The sequence below is a fragment of the Dendrobates tinctorius genome, unplaced genomic scaffold (genome assembly GCF_039654945.1).
Source record: "Dendrobates tinctorius isolate UK_male_01 unplaced genomic scaffold, ASM3965494v1 ptg000257l, whole genome shotgun sequence".
Lineage (NCBI taxonomy): Eukaryota > Metazoa > Chordata > Amphibia > Anura > Dendrobatidae > Dendrobates > Dendrobates tinctorius.
The window spans coordinates 2,814,987-2,840,149 of NW_027361924.1; the positions used below are offsets into that span (position 1 = coordinate 2,814,987).

Sequence of the window (25,163 nt, forward strand, 5' to 3'; positions counted from 1 at the left end):
GATCCTCAGCAAGTGCTGAAACTCATGGGGGTCTGCCGCCATCTAGTGGTCACTTCACAAAAGGTAAAAAATTGTCAAAATGCGACGCAAGACGTAAAAAGTGAAGGCAGCGGAGACGATTCTGGTCTGATACTGTTCATGGATTCATGTTGTCTCCTTCCCACTTTACAGAGCTGCAGTGATGGGAAATGAAGGAGCGGGATAAAAAAAAAAAAAACGATGTGCGATAGACCCCGGCCCCAAGTAGGTTCCTATAAGTGTCATCTCCGAGCTTGGCCTGGTGGTTTGCTATACTGCCTCTGACAAACACAGCTCTGTACATCACACAAGCACTGCTTTACGCCTCCGACAAACACAGCTCTGCTACATTACATAAGCATTGCTTTACACCTCCGACAAACACAGCTCTCTACATCAGACAAGCACTGCTTTACACCTCCGACAAACACAGCTTTGCTACATCAGACAAGCACTGCTTTACACCTCCGACAAACACAGCCCTGCTACATCAGACAATCATTGCTTTACGCCTCTGACAAACACAGTCTGCTACATCAGACAAGCACTGTTTTATGCCTCCGACAAACACAGCTCTCCAACATCAGGCAAGCATTGCTTTACAGCTCTCACGAATATAGTCTGCTACATCACACAAGCACTGCTTTACGCCTCTTACAAACACAGCTCTGCTACATCACATAAGCATTGCTTTACGCCTCTTACAAACACAGCTCTACTACATCACATAAGCACTGCTTTACGCCTCTTACAAACACAGCTCTACTACATCACATAAGCACTGCTTTACGCCTCTTACAAACACAGCTCTGCTACATCACACAAGCATTGCTTTACGCCTCTTACAAACTTTACGCCTCTTACAAACACAGCTCTGCTACATCACATAAGCACTGCTTTACGCCTCTTACAAACACAGCACTGCTACATCACACAACCACAGCTTTAAGTCTCTGACAAATACAGCTCGGCTATTTGCGAAATCTTCTAGGGTCACCAAAGTGCATTGTCTGGCCCTCACTGCAGAGTAGATGACACAACATACACATGACCACAAACTGCAGGGAAGGCGACAGTAACTCTGTGCACTTCTAAGGACCAACAGCAAAAAAAATCAACCTGCTAGTAGCATAGAGGATTTGCTGTACTGGACCATCGGGGCCGCAGACATTCTCCGCTCCGCTGCACTGCACCATCGGGGGGGGCGCAGACATTCTCTGCTTCAATGCACTGGATCAGTAGGGCCGCATATGTTCACCGCTCCGCTGCACTGGACCATCAGGGAGGCAAACATTCTCCACTCCGCTGCACCATCAGGACCGCAGACATTCTCTGCATCACTGTACTGGACCATCAGGGCTGCATTTACCACTCCGCTGATCTGCACCATCAGGACCGCAGACATTCTCAGCTGCAGTGCACTGGACTAGCAGGACCACAGACATTCACTTCTCCGCTGCACTGGACCATCACCGCTCCAATGCACTGGAGCATCAGGGAGGCAGAAATTCTCCGTTCTGCTGCACTGCACCATCAGGACTGCAGACATTCGCCGCTCCACTGGACCATCGCTGACATTCCCTGATTCAAAGCACTGGATCAGTAGGGCCGCAGACATTTACTGCTCCACTGCACTGGACCATCACGGCCACAGACATTCACCACACCGATGAACTGAACCATCAGGTTTGCAGACATTCTCCACTCTGCTGCACTGGAACATGAGGGCAGCAGATATTCTCTGCTTCACTGCACTGGACGATCGGGGACCGCATTTACTGCTGAAACTCACTACACATCAGGACCGCAGACTTTCTCTGCTTCAATGCAATGGATCAGTAGGGCGACAGATATTCACTGCTATGCTGCACAGGACACTCGGAGCCGCAGACATTCTCCGCTCCGCTGCACTGGACCATCAGGGATGTGCATAGTAGAAAATTAGCTTCCATCAGCAGGAATTGGTTTTGAAAACTTGAAGCATCTGATGGTCTAAGGGTAAAGTTGCGTCCAAGAAAAAAGCGACACTCATCGCTGAGGAGGACAGACCTCCATTCCTGCAAATCAGTGGTGACAATTCTGCAAAGCCGTTGACATGGGATTTCAAAGGATTTGATTACACTGGTCAACAGCATTTTTGGTGCCAAAGATATTTCATCGAATTTAGGGTATTTTTGGGGTGCTGATTCTGAATATGTCATCAGTTTTGCCAGATTGGCTCAAGTTTTTGAGATTTTTGGTATCTTATTTATAGCACTTGTTGGTAAATGCGACGCATCATCTCATTAATTTCTTTGGATTAGTACTTGAACTGAGCAGTTCTCAATATAGTTTTGTGTTAATTAGTGTTCTAAAAGTTTGTTCATAGCTTGATTTTTGCACTAACTTTATGTTGTTGTCTGTTTTCCAGTGAAAAGCATGAACTCATCATGAAGAAGTTGTCTTAACGATCCAGACTCATTCTGTTACATTTGTGGTGAATACACACTGCCAAAACATAGAAGAAACATAACAGACTTCGTAAAAAAAGTGTATTTTGCCTATTTTGGGGTTATGCTTGGGGACCAAGACAAGTTTTGGGCACCACACATAGTGTGCAAAGCATGTATCGAATTATTACGAAAATGGAGCAAAGGACAAAGAAAAAGCTTCAAATTTGGTGTTCCAATGGTGTGGAGAGAGCCAAAAAATCATCATGATGACTGTTATTTATGGTAAACACAGGTACAGGCACATCTTCACAATGAGGGACAGGCCTTCTTGCAGATTCCATGTTACTCCCATTTTCGTTTCTTATGCTTATTGAATCCTTGCACTTGCACTGCACAGAAATAACAGTCATCATGATGATTTTTTGGCTCTCTCCACACCATTGGAACACCAAATTTGAAGCTTTTTCTTTGTCCTTTGCTCCATTTTCGTAATAATTCGATACATGCTTTGCACACTATGTGTGGTGCCCAAAACTTGTCTTGGTCCCCAAGCATAACCCCAAAATAGGCAAAATACACTTTTTTTACGAAGTGTGTTATGTTTCTTCTATGTTTTGGCAGTGTATATTCACCACAAATGTAACAGAATGAGTCTGGATCGTTAAGACAACTTCTTCATGATGAGTTCATGCTTTTCACTGGAAAACAGACAACAACATAAAGTTAGTGCAAAAATCAAGCTATGAACAAACTTTTAGAACACTAATTAACACAAAACTATATTGAGAACTGCTCAGTTCAAGTACTAATCCAAAGAAATTAATGAGATGATGCGTCGCATTTACCAACAAGTGCTATAAATAAGATACCAAAAATCTCAAAAACTTGAGCCAATCTGGCAAAACTGATGACATATTCAGAATCAGCACCCCAAAAATACCCCAAATTCATTAAAATATTTTGGACACCAGAAAAAAAAATTTTTTTCGTTGACCTGTGGCAATGGCTGAAGACGCCTTATGCCTCTCATCTGATATCTAATAATGTCACCTAAAGTACAGGATGGATCACTAGGCGCCATTCTATGAATCTGGAGACATTACATGGACCACAGGATGAAGAGGAGTAAATAAGGGAACGTCACACCGGTCCCACTCCCTACTAGAATACTGCCCCCCCTATGTACAAGAATATAACTACTATAATACTGCTCCTATGTACAGGAATATAACTACTATAATACTGCCCCTATGTACAAGAATATAACTACTATAATACTGCCCCTATGTACAAGAATATAACTACTATAATACTGCCCCCTATGTACAAGAATATAACTACTATAATACTGCCCCTATGTACAGGAATATAACTACTATAATACTGCCCCTATGTACAAGAATATAACTACTATAATACTGCTATATACAAGAATATAACTACTATAATACTGCCCCTATATACAAGAATATAACTACTATAATACTGCTCCTATGTACAAGAATATAACTACTATAATACTGCCCCCTATGTACAAGAATATAACTACTATAATACTGCTCCTATGTACAAGAATATAACTACTATAATACTGCTATATACAAGAATATAACTACTATAATACTGCCCCTATATACAAGAATATAACTACTATAATACTGCTCCTATGTACAAGAATATAACTACTATAATACTGCCCCCTATGTACAAGAATATAACTACTATAATACTGCCCCTATGTACAAGAATATAACTACTATAATACTGCCCCTATGTACAAGAATATAACTACTACAATACTGCCCCCTATGTACAAGAATATAACTACTATAATACTGCTCCTATGTACAGGAATATAACTACTATAATACTGCCCCCTATGTACAAGAATATAACTACTATAATACTGCCCCTATGTACAAGAATATACAGTAACTACTATAATACTGCCCCTATGTACAAGAATATAACTACTATAATACTGCCCCCTATGTACAAGAATATAACTACTATAATACTGCTCCTATGTACAAGAATATAACTACTATAATACTGCCCCTATATACAAGAATATAACTACTATAATACTGCTCCTATGTACAGGAATATAACTACTATAATACTGCTCCCTATGTACAAGAATATAACTACTATAATACTGCCCCTATGTACAAGAATATAACTACTATAATACTGCCTCCTATGTACAAGAATGTAACTACTATAATACTGCTCCTATGTACAGGAATATAACTACTATAATACTGCTCCTATGTACAGGAATATAACTACTATAATACTGCTCCTAAGTACAAGAATATAACTACTATAATACTGCTCCTATGTACAAGAATATAACTACTATAATACTGCTCCTATGTACAGGAATATAACTACTATAATACTGCGCCCTATGTACAAGAATATAACTACTATAATACTACCCCTATGTACAAGAATATAACTACTATAATACTGCTGCTAAGTACAAGAATATAACTACTATAATACTGCTCCTATGTACAAGAATATAACTACTATAATACTGCCCCCTATGTACAAGAATATAACTACTATAATACTGCTCCCTATATACAAGAATATAACTACTATAATACTGCTCCCTATGTACAAGAATATAACTACTATAATACTGCCTCCTATGTACAAGAATGTAACTACTATAATACTGCTCCTATGTACAGGAATATAACTACTATAATACTGCTCCTATGTACAGGAATATAACTACTATAATACTGCTCCTAAGTACAAGAATATAACTACTATAATACTGCTCCTATGTACAAGAATATAACTACTATAATACTGCTCCTATGTACAGGAATATAACTACTATAATACTGCTCCCTATGTACAAGAATATAACTACTATAATACTGCCCCTATGTACAAGAATATAACTACTATAATACTGCCTCCTATGTACAAGAATGTAACTACTATAATACTGCTCCTATGTACAGGAATATAACTACTATAATACTGCTCCTATGTACAGGAATATAACTACTATAATACTGCTCCTAAGTACAAGAATATAACTACTATAATACTGCTCCTATGTACAAGAATATAACTACTATAATACTGCTCCTATGTACAGGAATATAACTACTATAATACTGCTCCCTATGTACAAGAATATAACTACTATAATACTACCCCTATGTACAAGAATATAACTACTATAATACTGCTGCTAAGTACAAGAATATAACTACTATAATACTGCTCCTATGTACAAGAATATAACTACTATAATACTGCCCCCTATGTACAAGAATATAACTACTATAATACTGCTCCTATGTACAAGAATATAACTACTATAATACTGCTCCCTATATACAAGAATATAACTACTATAATACTGCTCCCTATATACAAGAATATAACTACTATAATACAGCTCCTATGTACAAGAATATAACTACTATAATACTGCCCCTATGTACAAGAATATAACAACCATAATACTGCCTGTTATGAATGAGTCACCGTAGGAGGCAAAAACAGAAATACTAGCTAAGTCCAGAAAACCAGAGAAGTTGGCAGCTATCGGACTGCAGACCCCTGAACCTATCAACAACAACTAGCAGTAGCCGTGGGGGGGGGTTCCTACGGTGCCCTAGATCCCTCGATCACAGCCGGAGAACTAATTAGCCTAAAGACAGAAAGGGAAATCTAAACTGCCCCAGAGCAGACCCCCAAAGAAATAAGCAGCCCCCAACATATAATGACGGTGAAGCAAGATGAAAAAACACTCACACATATAGAAAGATAGGCTGAGCAAAAGATGGGGCCCAAGCTAACTAAATAGGACAGGATAGAAAAGCTGCTGTCTGCAATCCGCCAAAACCCTATCAAAACAAGAGCCAACAGACTGATAGGGAAAAAAGCCCTGAAGACGCTAGGCTTCAAAAAGACTATATCAGTACTCAGGTATTTTCTGAAGACAGAGCAAAAAGGAATTCAGCTCACCCCAGCAGGGGATGGCAGAAATCCAGAAAAACAAGGCAAAACAAAACCAAAACACAAATGCAAAAAGCAGAGCAGAAAAGTTAGCTTTTGAGGAGCAGGAATCAGACTGGTCTCCTAGAATCCCTCTGAGAAATCACCAGCAAGGCAGAAGGGCGTCGGCTGCCTTATATCCAGTCAGCAATTCCAGTCACCCAGTCATCATCATCCTGCTCAGGTGCTTGGTAATCAGCCTCACTACCTTCCTTCACCAGAAGAGGGAGTTCATCAGACCTCAATGGTGAAGGGGAAAATGAACTCACAACAGTACCTCCCCCTTGAGGAGGGGTCACCGAACCCTCATCCACGCCACCAGGGCGATCAGGGTGAGCCCGATGAAAGGCACGCACCAATCTTTTGGCATGACTATCAGAGGCAGAGACCCAGGAATTATCCTCCTGACCATAACCCTTCCACTTAACCAAATACTGGAGTCTCCGTCTAGCCAGACGGGAATCCAGTATCTTCTCTACCTCATATTCCATGTTACCTTCAACCAATACAGGGTCCGGAGGTACCACCCCAGGAACAACTGGTTCAACAAACCTCTTCAACAAGGACTTATGAAACACATTATGGATTTTAAATGTGACAGGAAGAGCCAAACGAAAAGAGACCGGATTAATAATCTCCAAAATCTTGTAAGGTCCAATAAATCTAGGCTTAAACTTAGGAGAAAAGACCTTCATAGCGATATTTTTTGATGATAACCAAACCATATCACCAACCTTAAACTGGGGACCAATGGTCCTAAGTAGGTTGGAAAACCGCTGGGCCTTTTCCTGGGAGAGAGATAACTTATCCACCACTTGGTCCCAGATCTGGTGCATTCTCTCCACCACAGTGTCAACACCTGGGCAGGCAGAAGGCTCCACCTGCCCTGAAGAAAATCGAGGATGAAACCCAAAATTACAAAAAAAGGTGACATCAAAGTGGCAGAACTAGCTCTATTATTTAAAGCAAATTCGGCCAAGGGCAAAAATGAAACCCAATCATCCTGATCAGCGGAAATAAAACATCTCAAATACGACTCCAAGGTCTGGTTTGTTCTCTCCGTCTGCCCATTGGTCTGAGGGTGAAAAGCAGAGGAGAAGGACAACTGAATTCCCAGCTTGGAACAGAAAGTCCTCCAAAATCTAGACACAAACTGAACTCCTCTGTCAGATACAATGTTCTCAGGAATCCCGTGCAAGCGAACCACCTGTTGCAAAAACAGGGGCACCAACTCAGAGGAAGATGGCAACTTAGGGAGTGGTACAAGATGAACCATCTTAGAGAACCTATCACAAATCATCAAAATAACAGTCATTCTTTGAGAGACCGGCATGTCAGAGATGAAATCCATTGAAATATGGGTCCATGGCCTCCTGGGGACCGGCAAAGGCATCAACAACCCACTAGAGTGAGAACAAGGTTTAGACCGGGAGCAAGTCCCACAGGACTGCACAAAATTCCTGACATCACGAGACAAGGCGGGCCACCAAAAAGACCGACTCACCAGATCTCTAGTACCAAAAATACCTGGATGACCAGCCAATGCAGAGCAATGAACTTCAGACATCACTCTCTTCTTCCACTGGTCAGGAACATACAACTTTCCACTGGGACAACGCTCAGGTTTGTCCTCCTGGAACTCTTCCAGAGCACATCTCAAATCGGGCGAGATGGCAGAAAGAACTACCCCTTCGCCTAAGATGGTAGCAGGCTTGGTCACCACAGGAGAATCAGCAAAGAAGCTCCTAGAGAGAGCGTCAGCCTTGACATTCTTAGTGCCAGGAAGAAAAGAGACCACAAAATCAAAACGTGTAAAAAACAAGGCCCACCTAGCCTGTCTAGGGTTCAAGCGTTTGGCCGACTCCAGGTAAATCAAATTCTTGTGGTCAGTGAGGACCACGACTTGATGTTTAGCTCCCTCCAACCAATGTCTCCACTCCTCAAGTGTCCATTTCATGGCTAACAGTTCCCGATTCCCCACATCATAGTTACGTTCAGATGGAGAGAACTTTTGGGAAAAGAAAGCACAGGGATTCATTTTAGATGTTACAGGATCCTTTTGGGACAAAACAGCTCCTGCACCAATCTCAGAAGCATCCACCTCTACCTGGAACGGGAGTGAGACATCAGGTTGCCGCAAAACCGGGGCAGAAGTGAATCTTCGCTTCAGCTCCTGAAAGGAAGAAACAGCCTCCGGAGACCAATTCAAAACATCAGCACCCTTCTTAGTCAGATCAGTCAATGGCTTGGCAATACTAGAAAATTTTGCTATAAATTTCCGATAAAAATTAGCAAAACCCAAAAACTTCTGGAGGGCCTTCAAAGAAGTGGGCTGAACCCAATCATAAATGGCCTGTACCTTGGCCGGGTCCATTTCAATAGTTGACGGAGACAAAATAAATCCCAAAAATGAAATCCTCTGTACCCCAAAAAGGAATTTCGATCCTTTGACATACAGGGAATTCTCCCTCAAGATCCGGAACACAGTCCGAACATGTTCCACATGAGAATCCCAATCCTTGGAGAAGATCAAAATATTATCCAGATACATAATCAAAAATGTATCCACAAATCCCGGAAAATGTCGTTCATGAAGCACTGGAAGACAGAAGGGGCATTAGTGAGCCCAAAAGGCATCACCAGGTACTCAAAATGTCCCTCCGGAGTATTAAACGCCGTCTTCCATTCATCCCCATGCTTAATGCGGATAAGATTATACGCCCCCCTGAGGTCAAGCTTGGTAAACCAGCAAGCACCTTTAACTCTAGAGAATAGATCCGAAATCAGGGGTAACGGATATTGATATTTAATAGTAATTTTGTTGAGGGCACGATAATCAATACAAGGCTGTTGTGAGTTCATTTTCCCCTTCATTACTGAGGCCCGAGGAACTCCCTCTTCTGGTAAAGAAAGGTAGTGAGCCTGATTATCAAACACCTGAGGCTGATGATGATGACTGGCTGAGTGGAGTTACTGACCGGATATAAGGCTGCCGACGCCCTTCTGCCCTGCGGGTGATTTCTCTGTGGGTTCCTTGGAGACCAGTCTGAATTCCTGCTCCTCTAAAGCTAAGTTTGCTGCTCGGCCTTTTGCATTGGTGCTTTGTCTTTGTTTTGCTTTGTTTTTCTGGATTTCTGCCATTCCCTGCTGGGGGTGTGCTGAATTCCTTTAGCTCTGTCTTCTGAAATTACCTGAGTGCTGATTTAGTTTTTGAAGCCTAGCTGCTTCAGGCCCTTTTTCATATCAGCTTGTTGGCTTATGTCTTTGATAGGGTTTTGGCAGATTGCAGACAGCAGCCTTCCTGTCCTTTCCTATCTAGGTAGTTTGGGCCCCGTCTTTGCTCAGTATCTTTCTGTCTGTGTTAGTGTTTTCATCTTGCTTCACCGTCATTATATGTTGGGGGCTGCCTATTGCTTTGGGGTCTGCTCTGGGGCAGTTTAGATTTCCCCTTTCTTTCTTTAGGCCTATTTAATTCTCCGGCTGTGATCGAGGGGTCTAGGGCATCGTAGGAACCCCCCACGGCTTCTGCTAGTTGTGTTGATAGGTTCAGGGGTCTGCAATCTGATAGTTGCCAACTTCTCTGGTTTTCTGGACTTAGCTTGTATTTCTGCTTTTGCCTCCTACAGTGACTCATTCATAACACAAGGCCTTAATGAACCATCCTTTTTGGCCACGAAAAAAAAAACGGCACCTAAGGGTGAACAGGATGGTCTAATATGACCCTTCTCCAACGCCTCCTTAATATAGGATCGCATAGTCTCGTGCTCGGGTACAGAAAAATTTTAGAGCCGACCCTTGGGAAATTTACACCCCGGGCTCAGTTCAATTGCACAGTCATAACTCCTATGAGGAGGCAAAGACGCAGACTCATTCTCACTAAATACATCATAAAAGTCCGCCAAATAGTCAGGAACATCATGCGACTGAGGAGAGGTGGAAAAAAACGGAGCCTCACTAAGGGCACACCGACAACACCAACTCACCACAGACACAGATTTCCAATCCAAAACTGGATTATGGATTTGCAACCAGGGAAACCCCAGAACAATGGTATTATGTAAATTATGCAACACCAAAAATCTGCAATTTTCTTGATGGTCTGGGGCGACCCGCATTACCACCTGGGTCCAAAACTGAGGTTTATTCTTCGCCAAAGGAGTAGCATCAATACCCCTCAAAGGGATAGACGTCCGCAGAGGTGTCATAGGAAATCCACAACGTTTAGCAAAATCCAAGTCCATTAGGTTCAGGGCTGCTCCCGAATCCACAAAAGCCTTGGCGGAAAATGTGGACAGGGAGCAGATCAGAGTAATTGCCAGAAGAAACTTAGGTTGAACACCACCAACAGAAAACGTGTGTGCAAAGCGTTTCTCTCGTTTAGGACAGACAGAAATAATATGCGAGGCATCTCCACAGAAAAAACACAGCTTATTACGCCTTCTAAACTCCTGACGTTGCTCCCTGGACAAAACTCTATCACATTGCATAGGTTCAGACACTTGTTCAACAGGTGGCAACACCTCTCGTGCAGTCCTGCGTTCACGTCAACGCCGATCAACCTGAATGGCTAATGACATAGAATCGTCAAGACCAGAGGGAACAGGAAATTCCACCATAGTATCTTTTACGGCTTCTGACAAACCCTTCCGAAAGAGAGCTGCCAAGGCATTATCATTCCAGGTAGTAAGGACCGCCCACTTTCGGAGTTTTTGACAGTACAATTCTGCAGAATCTCGACCCTGGCTCAATGCCAACAGGGTCTTTTCAGCCTGATCAATAGCATTAGGTTCGTCATACAACAACCCCAAGGCTTGAAAAAATGCATTCACATTAGTCAGAATAGGATCATCTAGTTTCAAAGAAAACGCCCAATCCTGGGGATCGCCGCGCAGCAAAGAGATGACAATTTTAACCTGCTGCGCGGAGCTCCCTGACGAGTTAGGCTTTAAGGCAAAAAATAATTTACAATTATTTTTGAAATTCAAAAATTTAGACCGATCCCCAAAAAACACATCAGGAGTAGGGATCTTTGGTTCAGCAGCATGTGAATGAGCAAGGTAGGCGGAAATTCCCCGCGCACTTCCGCAGCGAGCTGCTCCATCCGATCAGACAATTGGTTGATCTCCATTGAGAGAAAAAAATAAATTCCCCCTACGGCCTCAGAGATATAGAGGAAAGAATATACACTTTTTTTTTTTTTTTTTACAATTCTTTCCTGCTATTGAGTACCCTAGGATCTGCGGTATGGCTGGTGATTCTGTTATGAATGAGTCACCGTAGGAGGCAAAAACAGAAATACTAGCTAAGTCCAGAAAACCAGAGAAGTTGGCAGCTATCGGATTGCAGACCCCTGAACCTATCAACAACAACTAGCAGTAGCCGTGGGGGGGGTTCCTACGGTGCCCTAGACCCCTCGATCACAGCCGGAGAACTAAATAGCCTAAAGACAGAAAGGGAAATCTACACTGCCCCAGAGCAGACCCCAAAGCAATAGGCAGCCCCCAACATATAATGACGGTGAAGCAAGATGAAAAAACACTCACACATATAGAAAGATAGGCTGAGAAAAAGATGGGGCCCAAGCTAACTAAATAGGACAGGATAGAAAAGCTGCTCTCTGCAATCCGCCAAAACCCTATCAAAACAAGAGCCAACAGACTGATAGGGAAAAAAGCCCTGAAGACGCTAGGCTTCAAAAAGACTATATCAGTACTCAGGTATTTTCTGAAGACAGAGCAAAAAGGAATTCAGCTCACCCCAGCAGGGGATGGCAGAAATCCAGAAAAACAAGGCAAAACAAAACCAAAACACAAATGCAAAAAGCAGAGCAGAAAACTTAGCTTTTGAGGAGCAGGAATCAGACTGGTCTCCTAGAATCCCTTATATCCAGTCAGCAATTCCAGTCACCCAGTCATCATCATCCTGCTCAGGTGCTTGGTAATCAGCCTCACTACCTTCCTTCACCAGAAGAGGGAGTTCATCAGACCTCAATGGTGAAGGGGAAAATGAACTCACAACAACTGCCCCTATATACAGGAATATAACTACTATAATACTGCTCCTATATACAAGAACATAGCTACTATAATACTGCCCCTATGTCCAAGAATATAACTACTATAATACTGCCCCTATGTAGAAGAATATAACTACTATAATACTGCCCCTATGTACAAGAATATAACTACAATACTGCTCCTATGTACAAGAATATAACTAATATAACTACTATAATACTGCTACCTATATACAAGAATATAACTACTATAATACTGCCCCCTATGTACAAGAATATAACTACTATAATACTGCTCCTATGTACAAGAATATAACTACCATAATACTGCTCCTATATACAAGAATATAACTACTATAATACTACTCCTATGTACAAGAATATAACTACTATAATACTGCCCCTATATACAAGAATATAACTACTATAATATTGCTCCTATGTACAAGAATATAACTACTATAATACTGCCCCTATGTACAAGAATATAACTACTATAATACAGCCCCTATGTACACGAATATAACTACTATAATACTGCCCCTATGTACAAGAATATAACTACTATAATACTGCCCCTATGTACAAGAATATAACTACTATAATACTGCCCCTATGTACAAGAATATAACTACTATAATACTGCCCCTATGTACAAGAATATAACTACTATAATACTGCCCCTATGTACAAGAATATAACTACTATAATACTACTCCTATGTACAAGAATATAACTACTATAATACTGCTCCGATGTACAAGAATATAACTACTATAATACTGTCCCTATGTACAAGAATATAACTACTATAATACTGCCCCTATGTACAAGAATTTAACTACTATAATACTGCCCCCTATGTACAAGAATATAACTACTATAATAGTGCTCCAATGTACAAGAATATAACTACTATAATACTGCCCCCTATGTACAAGAATATAACTACTATAATACTGCCCCCTATGTACAAGAATTTAACTACTATCAGACACATATGGAGTTATATTTGTAGGATGACATTTCTTATTGCAGCAGTTTATGAATATTCAGAGATTTATTTAGTGAAGTCTTTTCCGGATGAGAGGACAGATGTAATAGGACTGCGATGCTTCAATGCTGGGATATAATTGATTCTGTATTAGCAGCGCTGGTTTAATATTTGCACCTCGTAGACCCGCAGAGGGTGAAATGACGATCCGCGCCCTGGAGGGACTCATTAAAGATAAGGCATTAGTCCATCAGACGCTTCTACAGATAAACATCAGCGCTGGGGATGGTCTTTCCCTAAATATTGGACGGATACATAAACTTATAATGTGAGGCCCCTGACAGACAAGCGCCTCGTACCTCAGCTTCCTAGGTCCTGGTTAGTGTGATTCCGGGGGGGAACGGTCATTATTTGTGGACTTACTTGTCCTCATATTTGGATGAGCTGTGATGGAACTGGACGTCGGTGCTTTGATTGTTGTATCTCCCGCACTGGTTGTCGATGTCGTACGCCTCCACTTTGTCGGACCAGTCCAGCTCCAGCTTCTCTTTCGCGTCCCTGTTCTGCCTGAAGGGAAAGAAAGAAAAAGGCTATGAATCCATTTTTAAAGGGTCCGTCCATACGTAAATAACAGAGAGGTTCCCATCGGGGCTCTTGTTAAAAATGCTTCAACTGTATACAATATAAACCAGTTTACAGAGGGCAAAGGGAAGTTAAAAAGAATTCGGTCCTGACTACCAGGCGGGCTCTTTTCCCCTTCCATGGCTCCAGTTCGCTGGAGAAATGTAAGAAATCTTAGGTAAATGTTAGAGCTCCTCAGGGGAGGGGGTAATGTCAGTGCTCCTCAGGGGTGGTGTAATGTCAGTGCTCCTCAGGGGTGGTGTGATGTCAGGGCTCCGCAGGGGTGGTGTGATGTCAGGGCTCCGCAGGGGAGGAGCTTGAAATAAAAGTATAATTTTATTTGTGTATTAAAACTGGGGGAGAATCAGAGTCACTGATGTCTTCAGCAACAAATTAAAAATCATCTTTAGCTGAAAAGTGGACTCTGATTGGATGTAAAAGGAGATGAAACAGTGCTGGACTGTACATTACAGGGACCCCGGTCTGTCACAGTGAGGGACTGTACATTACAGGGACCCCGGACTGTCACAGTGAGGGACTGTACAATACAGGGACCCCGGACTGTCACAGAGAGGGACTGTACATTACAGGGACCCCGGAGTGTCACAGAGAGGGACTGCACATTACAGGGACCCCGGAGTGTCACAGAGAGGGACTGCACAATACAGGGACCCCGGACTGTCACAGTGAGGGACTGCACAATACAGGGACCCCGGACTGTCACAGTGAGGGACTGTACAATACAGGGACCCCGGACTGTCACAGTGAGGGACTGTACAATACAGGGACCCCGGACTGTCACAGTGAGGGACTGTACAATACAGGGACCCCGGACTGTCACAGTGAGGGACTGTACATTACAGGGACCCCGGACTGTCACAGTGAGGGACTGTACATTACAGGGACCCCGGACTGTCACAGAGAAGGACTGTACATTACCGGGTCTCCGGTCTGTCACAGAGAGGGACTGTACATTAAAGGGTCTCCGGACTGTCACAGAGAGGGACTGTACATTAAAGGGTCTCCGGACTGTCACAGAGAGGGACTGTACATTACACGGACCCCGAACTGTCACAGTGAGGGACCCAGTCGAGCGTCGATGTGTATTTCTATTCGGAAGAGGGAAGTGACTCCTCTGCTGGTGACTTTATTCTTCGGTGGATTCCCTGAATATCGGCCACTGAGGCAGAGTCAGGAGAAGCCGACAGACATGACCCTGGATAACCAGACTCCAGCAGGTCCCCAGGAATAACATGGGAAGGGCTCTCTAGGTAACAGGAGATCGGATGCCGCGACTTCTCCGACCTTAGTTGTCAATCTCTTGTGCTAGTCCGTATTTTGTCCGCCATGAAGAGGAGCCGCATCGCTTGTTTCCCCGTCACTTTCTCCCTCTGCTTTGGCATATTCCTCCATGACCTGGAAGGTAATACCGAGATCCATCTTCAGGCTTCAAAGTCGTGTCAGATGTTGTGCTCGTTCCTATCTGGTCAGTCGCCTCCAGGAGAGCGGAGCTGTTACTCCTTCCATCAGGCACAGCTCCTCTCCTGTAACCTCCAACCTCTCTTTTCTCCAGGACGTCTTCTCCCTTCTCGTCACACACGATCAAACCAGCGCCGTCCGCTCTTCTCTAGACGCCTTCAGTGACTGCACCAAAACCAAGCTCCATTCTGCTGATAAAGAGCAGAGCGCCCATGTGAAGCCTTGTAATAGCTCCAGTCAGGGGGAAAACAGCCTCTTCCACACCTGTCACTCCCCGTGTCCTGTCTGTAGATAAGAAGCCGCCTCTATCAGCATGAAAACTTCTAGAATAAGAGTAGTGGGGGAGCAGGGGGATGCAGCTGCAGATTCTCCAGCGTAGAGAGGGAGGGGGAAAGCAGCTTGCAGTTTCTCAAGAGTAGCGAGGGAAGAGGGGGACGCAGCTGCATATTCTCGAGCATAGAGAGGGAGGAGGGGGATACAGCTGCAGATCCTCAAGCATAGAGAGGGAGGAGGGGGATACAGCTGCAGATCCTCAAGCATAGAGAGGGAGGAGGGGGATACAGCTGCAGATCCTCAAGCATAGAGAGGGAGGAGGAGGATGCAGCTGCAGTTTCTGGAGCATAGAGAGAGGAGGAGGATGCAGCTGCAGTTTGTGGAGCATAGAGAGGGAGAAGGAGGATGCAGCTGCAGTTTGTGGAGCATAGAGAGGGAGAAGGAGGATGCAGCTGCAGTTTGTGGAGCATAGAGAGGGAGGAGGAGGATGCAGCTGCAGTTTGTGGAGCATAGAGAGGGAGGAGGAGGATGCAGCTGCAGTTTGTGGAGCATAGAGAGGGAGGAGGAGGATGCAGCTGCAGTTTGTGGAGCATAGAGAGGGAGGAGGAGGATGCAGCTGCAGTTTGTGGAGCATAGAGAGGGAGGAGGAGGATGCAGCTGCAGTTTGTGGAGCATAGAGAGGGAGGAGGAGGATGCAGCTGCAGTTTGTGGAGCATAGAGAGGGAGGAGGAGGATGCAGCTGCAGTTTGTGGAGCATAGAGAGGGAGGAGGAGGATGCATCTGCAGTTTATGGCGCATAGAGGGAGGAGGAGGATGCAGCTGCAGTTTGTGGAGCATAGAGAGGGAGGAGGAGGATGCAGCTGCAGTTTGTGGAGCATAGAGAGGGAGGAGGAGGATGCAGCTGCAGTTTCTGGAGCATAGAGAGGGAAGAGTAGTATGCAGCTGCAGATTCTGGAGCATAGAGAGGGAGGAGGAGGATGCAGCTGTAGATTCTACAGCATAGATAAGGAGAAAGGGGATGCAGCTGCAGTTTCTCGATCTAAGAGACTGTGCACTGTGAGAGGGTAGGAAAGAGGAGAAACTTGTGACTCTCCTTTAGAGACAAAATAATGGTAGGTGATCCAGATCCTTAAAAACTGAACATCTTATACACAGGACTCAGGTTTTGGGCTGCTCTCTAACTACTAGGACAACTTGATGTCGGGGGACTGGCAGATAGAGGCTGCCAGGGACACAGGAGAAAAGAAGCGGTTTTCACCTGTGTTCTGTGTGTGAGGTAGAGACAGTGACAGCTGTCCCCGTTGGTCCCAGTGATTATGTGACTGGTCACTGCTGGCTCTAAGTATATCCTGCACAGTGACAATAGTCAGGTAAATTTCTCCTCTAACTAGGAAAGTATATTGTAAACCATGAAAGTGATGCTGCACCTGCAGTAATGTCTTCAACCAGCAGGTGGAGACAGATTGCAGCATTAGATCATGTCTGCATCTATCGCCATCTGCTGGTGATGAGCAGTACTGCATTTTTTAAAATTCTTCCATTATTACTTTTGACAAAGTATGTGACACCCAGACCTCTGCGCTCACGCTGTGACCCGTTTGTACATGCAGCCACCAGGGACGCATCAATCACATCATTACTTATCAATGAGTCTAACCTATTACAGTTAATGATTAAGCAGAGTCTTAAGAAACCAGATGGTGAAATGGACAGAAGAGATGGACTGCGATGCTTATCAGTCGCCAGATCCTGTGTTTCCACCTCTCGGCTGTATGGATAGGGTTTATGATCCTGAGGGTTATCAGCGCCATTCATTTTAATGCAGGATATTTTAAAACCACTCTGAGGCTCTATTATGTGCTTGCAGGCTGCTTAAAGGGATAGCGCGCTGATAATCTGCCTATTTGGGGGCAGTCTGCTGCCTGCGAGACCACCTTGTACAAATATAGATCTGTACGGAGCCCCTATACCCACTGTCATAGCCTACAGTTACTGTATATGTGCAATGAATAGCTTGTTATAGGGGTACGGTCACTATTCAGGGGGCCAAGGTGAGGGTCTGACACCAGAGCGCTGCCCAGTCACAGGGACGACGGCTGTGAGGGCCTTCACTTAATAAAGTAATAGTAAATGTTACAATAAACAAGAACAGATGGAAAATACCAACGTAAGTCAGTAGTGAAGGGTTGATGTCATACAAGATGGGGCCAGCAGGTGGCAGCGCAGGACAAGACCTTACAGCAGCGGAGCATATAGTATATACTGTATACAGAGAGCGGGCGACAGCCGCAGACCCCGCACCCCACTATTACCTGATCTGCTGCACGCTCTGCTCCAGGGTCCTGCGCAGGAGATCTTGGACGTTTCTAATCAGTTCTACCTCCTACATGGAAATAACATACATCATCATCAGAAATGGCATCAGCAGATCAAGGGGATGATGGCGGCCGGGGCGTAACTACAAGAGGCGCAGGGGCTGCAATAGCACCCGGGGGGCCCTGGAGACTGGGGGGCTCTGATGAAAAGACTGTCACTATTAAACACCTCCAATACTGGGGACCCGGGGTCATATTTTGCACGAAAGCCCACAAGCCTCAAGATACGTCACTGATATTATGGATGATGATGGGGGTGATGATTAATGGAACATGTGGAGATGATAATGATGATGGAGGTGATGATGATGGTATAGGTGATGAAGGGATTGATGATGGTGGTTGTTAAAATGATGATGGAGGCGATGGTGACAGTAGAGGATGATGATTACGGAAGAGATGAATGAGTTGATAATGGAGTATGATGCAGGTGATAACTACTATGAGGGTGATGATGGAGGTGATAGTAGTACTCGTGATGAGGATGATGATGATGGGGTGAAGGTGATGATAGGGGTGATGGTACTGGGGAAGATGGGGGTGATGATGATGATGCTGCTGGAGTTGCCGCCGGCCCCATTACCCTCGGCCGCTCCCGTTTCTCTCACCCTCGGCTGCTCCCGTTTCTCTCACCCTCGGCCGCTCCCGTTTCTCTCACCCTCGGCCGCTCCCGTTTCTCTCACCCTCGGCCGCTCCCGTTTCTCTCACCCTCCCGTTTCTCTCACCCTCCCGTTTCTCTCACCCTCGGCACCTCCCGTTTCTCTCACCCTCGGCACCTCACGTTTCTCTCACCCTCGGCAGCTCCCGTTTCTCTCACCCTCGGCAGCTCCCGTTTCTCTCACCCTCGGCAGCTCCCGTTTCTCTCACCCTCGGCAGCTCCCGTTTCTCTCACCCTCGGCAGCTCCCGTTTCTTTCACCCTCGGCAGCTTCCGTTTCTCTCACCCTCGGCAACTCCCGTTTCTCTCACCCTCGGCAACTCCCGTTTCTCTCACCCTCGGCAACTCCCGTTTCTCTCACCCTCCCGTTTCTCTCACCCTCGGCCGCTCCCGTTTCTCTCACCCTCAGCAGCTCCCGTTTCTCTCACCCTCCCGTTTCTCTTACCCTCGGCACCTCCCGTTTCTCTTACCCTCGGCACCTCCCGTTTCTCTCACCCTCGGCACCTCCCGTTTCTCTCCCTCCCGTTTCTCTTACCCTCGGCACCTCCCGTTTCTCTTACCCTCGGCACCTCCCGTTTCTCTCACCCTCGGCACCTCCCGTTTCTCTCACCCTCGGCACCTCCCGTTTCTCTCACCCTCGGCACCTCCCGTTTCTCTCACCCTCGGCACCTCCCGTTTCTCTCACCCTCGGCACCTCCCGTTTCTCTCACCCTCGGCAGCTCCCATTTCTCGTACCCTCGGCACCTCCCGTTTCTCTTACCCTCGGCACCTCCCGTTTCTCTCACCCTCGGCACCTCCCGTTTCTCTCACCCTCGGCACCTCCCGTTTCTCTCACCCTCGGCACCTCCCGTTTCTCTCACCCTCGGCCGCTCCCGTTTCTCTCACCCTCAGCAGCTCCCGTTTCTCTCACCCTCCCGTTTCTCTTACCCTCGGCACCTCCCGTTTCTCTTACCCTCGGCACCTCCCGTTTCTCTCACCCTCGGCACCTCCCGTTTCTCTCACCCTCCCGTTTCTCTCACCCTCGGCCGCTCCCGTTTCTCTCACCCTCAGCAGCTCCCGTTTCTCTCACCCTCCCGTTTCTCTTACCCTCGGCACCTCCCGTTTCTCTTACCCTCGGCACCTCCCGTTTCTCTTACCCTGGGCACCTCCCGTTTCTCTTACCCTCGGCACCTCCCGTTTCTCTCACCCTCGGCACCTCCCGTTTCTCTCACCCTCGGCACCTCCCGTTTCTCTCACCCTCCCGTTTCTCTTACCCTCGGCACCTCCCGTTTCTCTCACCCTCCCGTTTCTCTCACCCTCAGCAGCTCCCGTTTCTCTCACCCTCCCGTTTCTCTCACCCTCGGCACCTCCCGTTTCTCTCACCCTCCCGTTTCTCTCACCCTCCCGTTTCTCTCACCCTCGGCACCTCCCGTTTCTCTCACCCTCGGCACCTCCCGTTTCTCTCACCCTCGGCACCTCCCGTTTCTCTCACCCTCGGCACCTCCCGTTTCTCTCCCGTTTCTCTCACCCTTGGCAGCGCCCGTTTCTCTCACCCTCCCGTTTCTCTCACCCTCGGCACCTCCCGTTTCACTCACCGTCCCGTTTCTCTCACCCTCGGCACCTCCCGTTTCTCTTACCCTCAGCAGCTCCCGTTTCTCTCACCCTCAGCAGCTCCCGTTTCTCTCACCCTCGGCACCTCCCGTTTCTCTCACCCTCCCGTTTCTTTCACCCTCGGCACCTCCCGTTTCTCTCACCCTCGGCACCTCCCGTTTCTCTCACCCTCGGCACCTCCCGTTTCTCTCACCCTCCCGTTTCTCTCACCCTCGGCAGCTCCCGTTTCTCTCACCCTCGGCAGCTCCCGTTTCTCTCACCCTCGGCAGCTCCCGTTTCTCTCACCCTCGGCACCACCGTTTCTCTCACCCTCGGCACCTCCCGTTTCTCTCACCCTCGGCACCTCCCGTTTCTCTCACCCTCGGCACCTCCCGTTTCTCTCACCCTCGGCACCTCCCGTTTCTCTCACCCTCGGCACCTCCCATTTCTCTCACCCTCGGCACCTCCCGTTTCTCTCACCCTCGGCACCTCCCGTTTCTCTTACCCTCCCGTTTCTCTCACCCTCGGCAGCGCCCGTTTCACTCACCCTCCCGTTTCTCTCAACCTCGGCAGCTCCCGTTTCTCTCACCCTCCCGTTTCTCTCACCCTCGGCCGCTCCCGTTTCTCTCACCCTCGGCCGCTCCCGTTTCTCTCACCCTCGGCCGCTCCCGTTTCTCTCACCCTCCCGTTTCTCTCACCCTCGGCACCTCCCGTTTCTCTCACCCTCCTGTTGCTCTCACCCTCGGCACCTCACGTTTCTCTCACCCTCAACAGCTCCCGTTTCTCTCACCCTCGGCAGCTCCCGTTTCTCTCACCCTCGGCAGCTCCCGTTTCTCTCACCCTCGGCACCTCCCGTTTCTCTCACCCTCGGCACCTCCCGTTTCTCTTACCCTCGGCACCTCCCGTTTCTCTCATCCTCGGCACCTCCCGTTTCTCTCACCCTCGGCACCTCCCGTTTCTCTCACCCTCCCGTTTCTCTTACCCTCGGCACCTCCCGTTTCTCTCACCCTCCCGTTTCTCTCACCCTCAGCAGCTCCCGTTTCTCTCACCCTCCTGTTGCTCTCACCCTCGGCACCTCCCGTTTCTCTCACCCTCGGCTGCTCCCGTTTCTCTCACCCTCGGCCGCTCCCGTTTCTCTCACCCTCGGCCGCTCCCGTTTCTCTCACCCTCGGCCGCTCCCGTTTCTCTCACCCTCAGCAGCTCCCGTTTCTCTCACCCTCCCGTTTCTCTCACCCTCGGCAACTCCCGTTTCTCTCACCCTCGGCAACTCCCGTTTCTCTCACCCTCGGCACCTCCCGTTTCTCTTACCCTCGGCACCTCCCGTTTCTCTTACCCTCGGCACCTCCCGTTTCTCTTACCCTCGGCACCTCCCGTTTCTCTCACCCTCGGCACCTCCCGTTTCTCTCACCCTCCTGTTTCTCTCACCCTCGGCAGCGCCCGTTTCTCTCACCCTCCCGTTTCTCTCACCCTCGGCACCTCCCGTTTCACTCACCGTCCCGTTTCTCTCACCCTCGGCACCTCCCGTTTCTCTTACCCTCAGCAGCTCCCGTTTCTCTCACCCTCAGCAGCTCCCGTTTCTCTCACCCTCAGCAGCTCCCGTTTCTCTCACCCTCGGCACCTCCCGTTTCTCTCACCCTCCCGTTTCTTTCACCCTCGGCACCTCCCGTTTCTCTCACCCTCGGCACCTCCCGTTTCTCTCACCCTCCCGTTTCTCTCACCCTCGGCACCTCCCGTTTCTCTCACCCTCGGCACCTCCCGTTTCTCTCACCCTCGGCACCTCCCGTTTCTCTCACCCTCGGCACCTCCCGTTTCTCTCACCCTCGGCACCTCCCGTTTCTCTCACCCTCGGCACCTCCCGTTTCTCTCACCCTCGGCACCTCCCGTTTCTCTCACCCTCGGCACCTCCCGTTTCTCTCACCCTCGGCACCTCCCGTTTCTCTCACCCTCCCGTTTCTCTTACCCTCGGCAGCTCCCGTTTCTCTCACCCTCGGCAGCGCCCGTTTCACTCACCCTCCCGTTTCTCTCACCCTCGGCAGCTCCCGTTTCTCTCACCCTCCCGTTTCTCTCACCCTCGGCCGCTCCCGTTTCTCTCACCCTCCCGTTTCTCTCACCCTCGGCACCTCCCGTTTCTCTCACCCTCCTGTTGCTCTCACCCTCGGCACCTCACGTTTCTCTTACCCTCAACAGCTCCCGTTTCTCTCACCCTCAGCAGCTCCCGTTTCTCTCACCCTCGGCACCTCCCGTTTCTCTTACCCTCGGCACCTCCCGTTTCTCTTACCCTCGGCACCTCCCGTTTCTCTCACCCTCGGCACCTCCCGTTTCTCTCACCCTCGGCACCTCCCGTTTCTCTCACCCTCGGCACCTCCCGTTTCTCTCACCCTCGGCACCTCCCGTTTCTCTCACCCTCGGCAGCGCCCGTTTCACTCACCCTCCCGTTTCTCTCACCCTCGGCAGCTCCCGTTTCTCTCACCCTCCCGTTTCTCTCACCCTCGGCCGCTCCCGTTTCTCTCACCCTCGGCCGCTCCCGTTTCTCTCACCCTCGGCCGCTCCCGTTTCTCTCACCCTCCCGTTTCTCTCACCCTCGGCACCTCCCGTTTCTCACCCACCCGTTGCTCTCACCCTCGGCACCTCCCGTTTCTCTCACCCTCGGCACCTCCCGTTTCTCTCACCCTCGGCACCTCCCGTTTCTCTCACCCTCGGCACCTCCCGTTTCTCTCACCCTCGGCACCTCCCGTTTCTCTCACCCTCGGCACCTCCCGTTTCTCTCACCCTCGGCAGCGCCCGTTTCTCTCACCCTCAGCAGCTCCCGTTTCTCTCACCCTCCCGTTTCTCTCACCCTCGGCACCTCCCGTTTCTCTTACCCTCGGCACCTCCCGTTTCTCTCACCCTCGGCACCTCCCGTTTCTCTCACCCTCGGCACCTCCCGTTTCTCTCACCCTCGGCACCTCCCGTTTCTCTCACCCTCGGCAGCGCCCGTTTCTCTCACCCTCGGCAGCGCCCGTTTCTCTCACCCTCGGCAGCGCCCGTTTCTCTCACCCTCGGCAGCGCCCGTTTCTCTCACCCTCGGCAGCGCCCGTTTCTCTCACCCTTCCGTTTCTCTTACCCTCGGCAGCTCCCGTTTCTCTCACCCTCACCAGCTCCCGTTTCTCTCACCCTCACCAGCTCCCGTTTCTCTCACCCTCCCGTTTCTCTTACCCTCGGCAGCTCCCGTTTCTCTCACCCTCACCAGCTCCCGTTTCTCTTACCCTCCCGTTTCTCTTACCCTCGGCAGCTCCCGTTTCTCTCACCCTCACCAGCTTCCGTTTCTCTTACCCTCCCGCTTCTCTCACCCTCGGCAGCTCCCGCTTCTCTCACCCTCGGCAGCTCCCGCTTCTCTCACCCTCGGCAGCTCCAGCTTCTCTCACCCTCGGCAGCTCCCGCTTCTCTCACCCTCGGCAGCTCCCGCTTCTCTCACCCTCGGCAGCTCCCGCTTCTCTCACCCTCGGCCGCTCCCGTTTCTCTCACCCTCGGCCGCTCCCGTTTCTCTCACCCTCCCGTTTCTCTCACCCTCGGCACCTCCCGTTTCTCTCACCCTCGGCACCTCCCGTTTCTCTCACCCTCCCGTTTCTCTCACCCTCGGCCGCTCCCATTTCTCTCACCCTCGGCACCTCCCGTTCCTCTCACCCTCGGCACCTCCCGTTTCTCTCACCCTCCCGTTTCTCTCACCCTCGGCACCTCCCGTTTCTCTCACCCTCGGCATCTCCCGTTTCTCTCACCCTCGGCACCTCCCGTTTCTCTCACCCTCGGCACCTCCCGTTTCTCTCACCCTCCCGTTTCTCTCACCCTCCCGTTTCTCTCACCCTCCCGTTTCTCTCACCCTCGGCACCTCCCGTTTCTCTCACCCTCGGCACCTCCCGTTTCTCTCACCCTCCCGTTTCTCTCACCCTCGGCCGCTCCCGTTTCTCTCACCCTTGGCCGCTCCCGCTTCTCTCACCCTCCCGCTTCTCTCGCCCTCGGCACCTCCCGTTTCTCTCACCCTCGGCACCTCCCGTTTCTCTCACCCTCCCGTTTCTCTCACCCTCGGCCGCTCCCGTTTCTCTCACCCTCGGCACCTCCTGTTTCTCTCACCCTCGGCACCTCCCGTTTCTCTCACCCTCCCGTTTCTCTCACCCTCGGCACCTCCCGTTTCTCTCGCCGCTCCCGTTTCTCTCACCCTCGGCAGCTCCCGTTTCTCTCGCCGCTCCCGTTTCTCTCACCCTCGGCCGCTCCCGTTTCTCTCACCCTCCCGCTTCTCTCGCCCTCGGCCGCTCCCGTTTCTCTCACCCTCCCGTTTCTCTCACCCTCGGCCGCTCCCGTTTCTCTCACCCTCCCGTTTCTCTCACCCTCGGCCGCTCCCGTTTCTCTCACCCTCGGCCGCTCCCGTTTCTCTCACCCTCCCGCTTCTCTCGCCCTCGGCCGCTCCCGTTTCTCTCACCCTCCCGTTTCTCTCGCCCTCGGCCGCTCCCGTTTCTCTCACCCTCGGCCGCTCCCGTTTCTCTCACCCTCCCGTTTCTCTCACCCTCGGCCGCTCCCGTTTCTCTCACCCTCGGCACCTCCCGTTTCTCTCACCCTCCCGTTTCTCTCACCCTCGGCCGCACCCGTTTCTCTCACCCTCCCGTTTCTCTCACCCTCGGCACCTCCCGTTTCTGTCACCCTCCCGTTTCTCTCACCCTCGGC

The 25,163-nt window shown here is 48.7% G+C and overlaps 1 protein-coding gene across 4 annotated transcripts in view; it reads right to left on the minus strand.

Annotated features, from left to right (window-relative positions):
• TEKT4 (tektin 4) overlaps nucleotides 1–25,163 on the minus strand; it is a 72,996-nt gene that overhangs the window by 30,969 nt on the left and 16,864 nt on the right. For all 4 annotated transcript variants that reach the window (XR_012226518.1, XM_073558448.1, XM_073558449.1 and 1 more), the window contains exons 2-3: nucleotides 18,181–18,251; nucleotides 13,919–14,062 (exon numbers count right to left, since the gene is read on the minus strand). Coding sequence is in view for 3 of the 4 variants with exons in the window: in XM_073558448.1 (XP_073414549.1) it covers nucleotides 13,919–14,062; nucleotides 18,181–18,251 (215 nt within the window). In the remaining variant the exon portion in view is untranslated. The remainder of the gene's footprint in view (nucleotides 1–13,918; nucleotides 14,063–18,180; nucleotides 18,252–25,163) is intronic.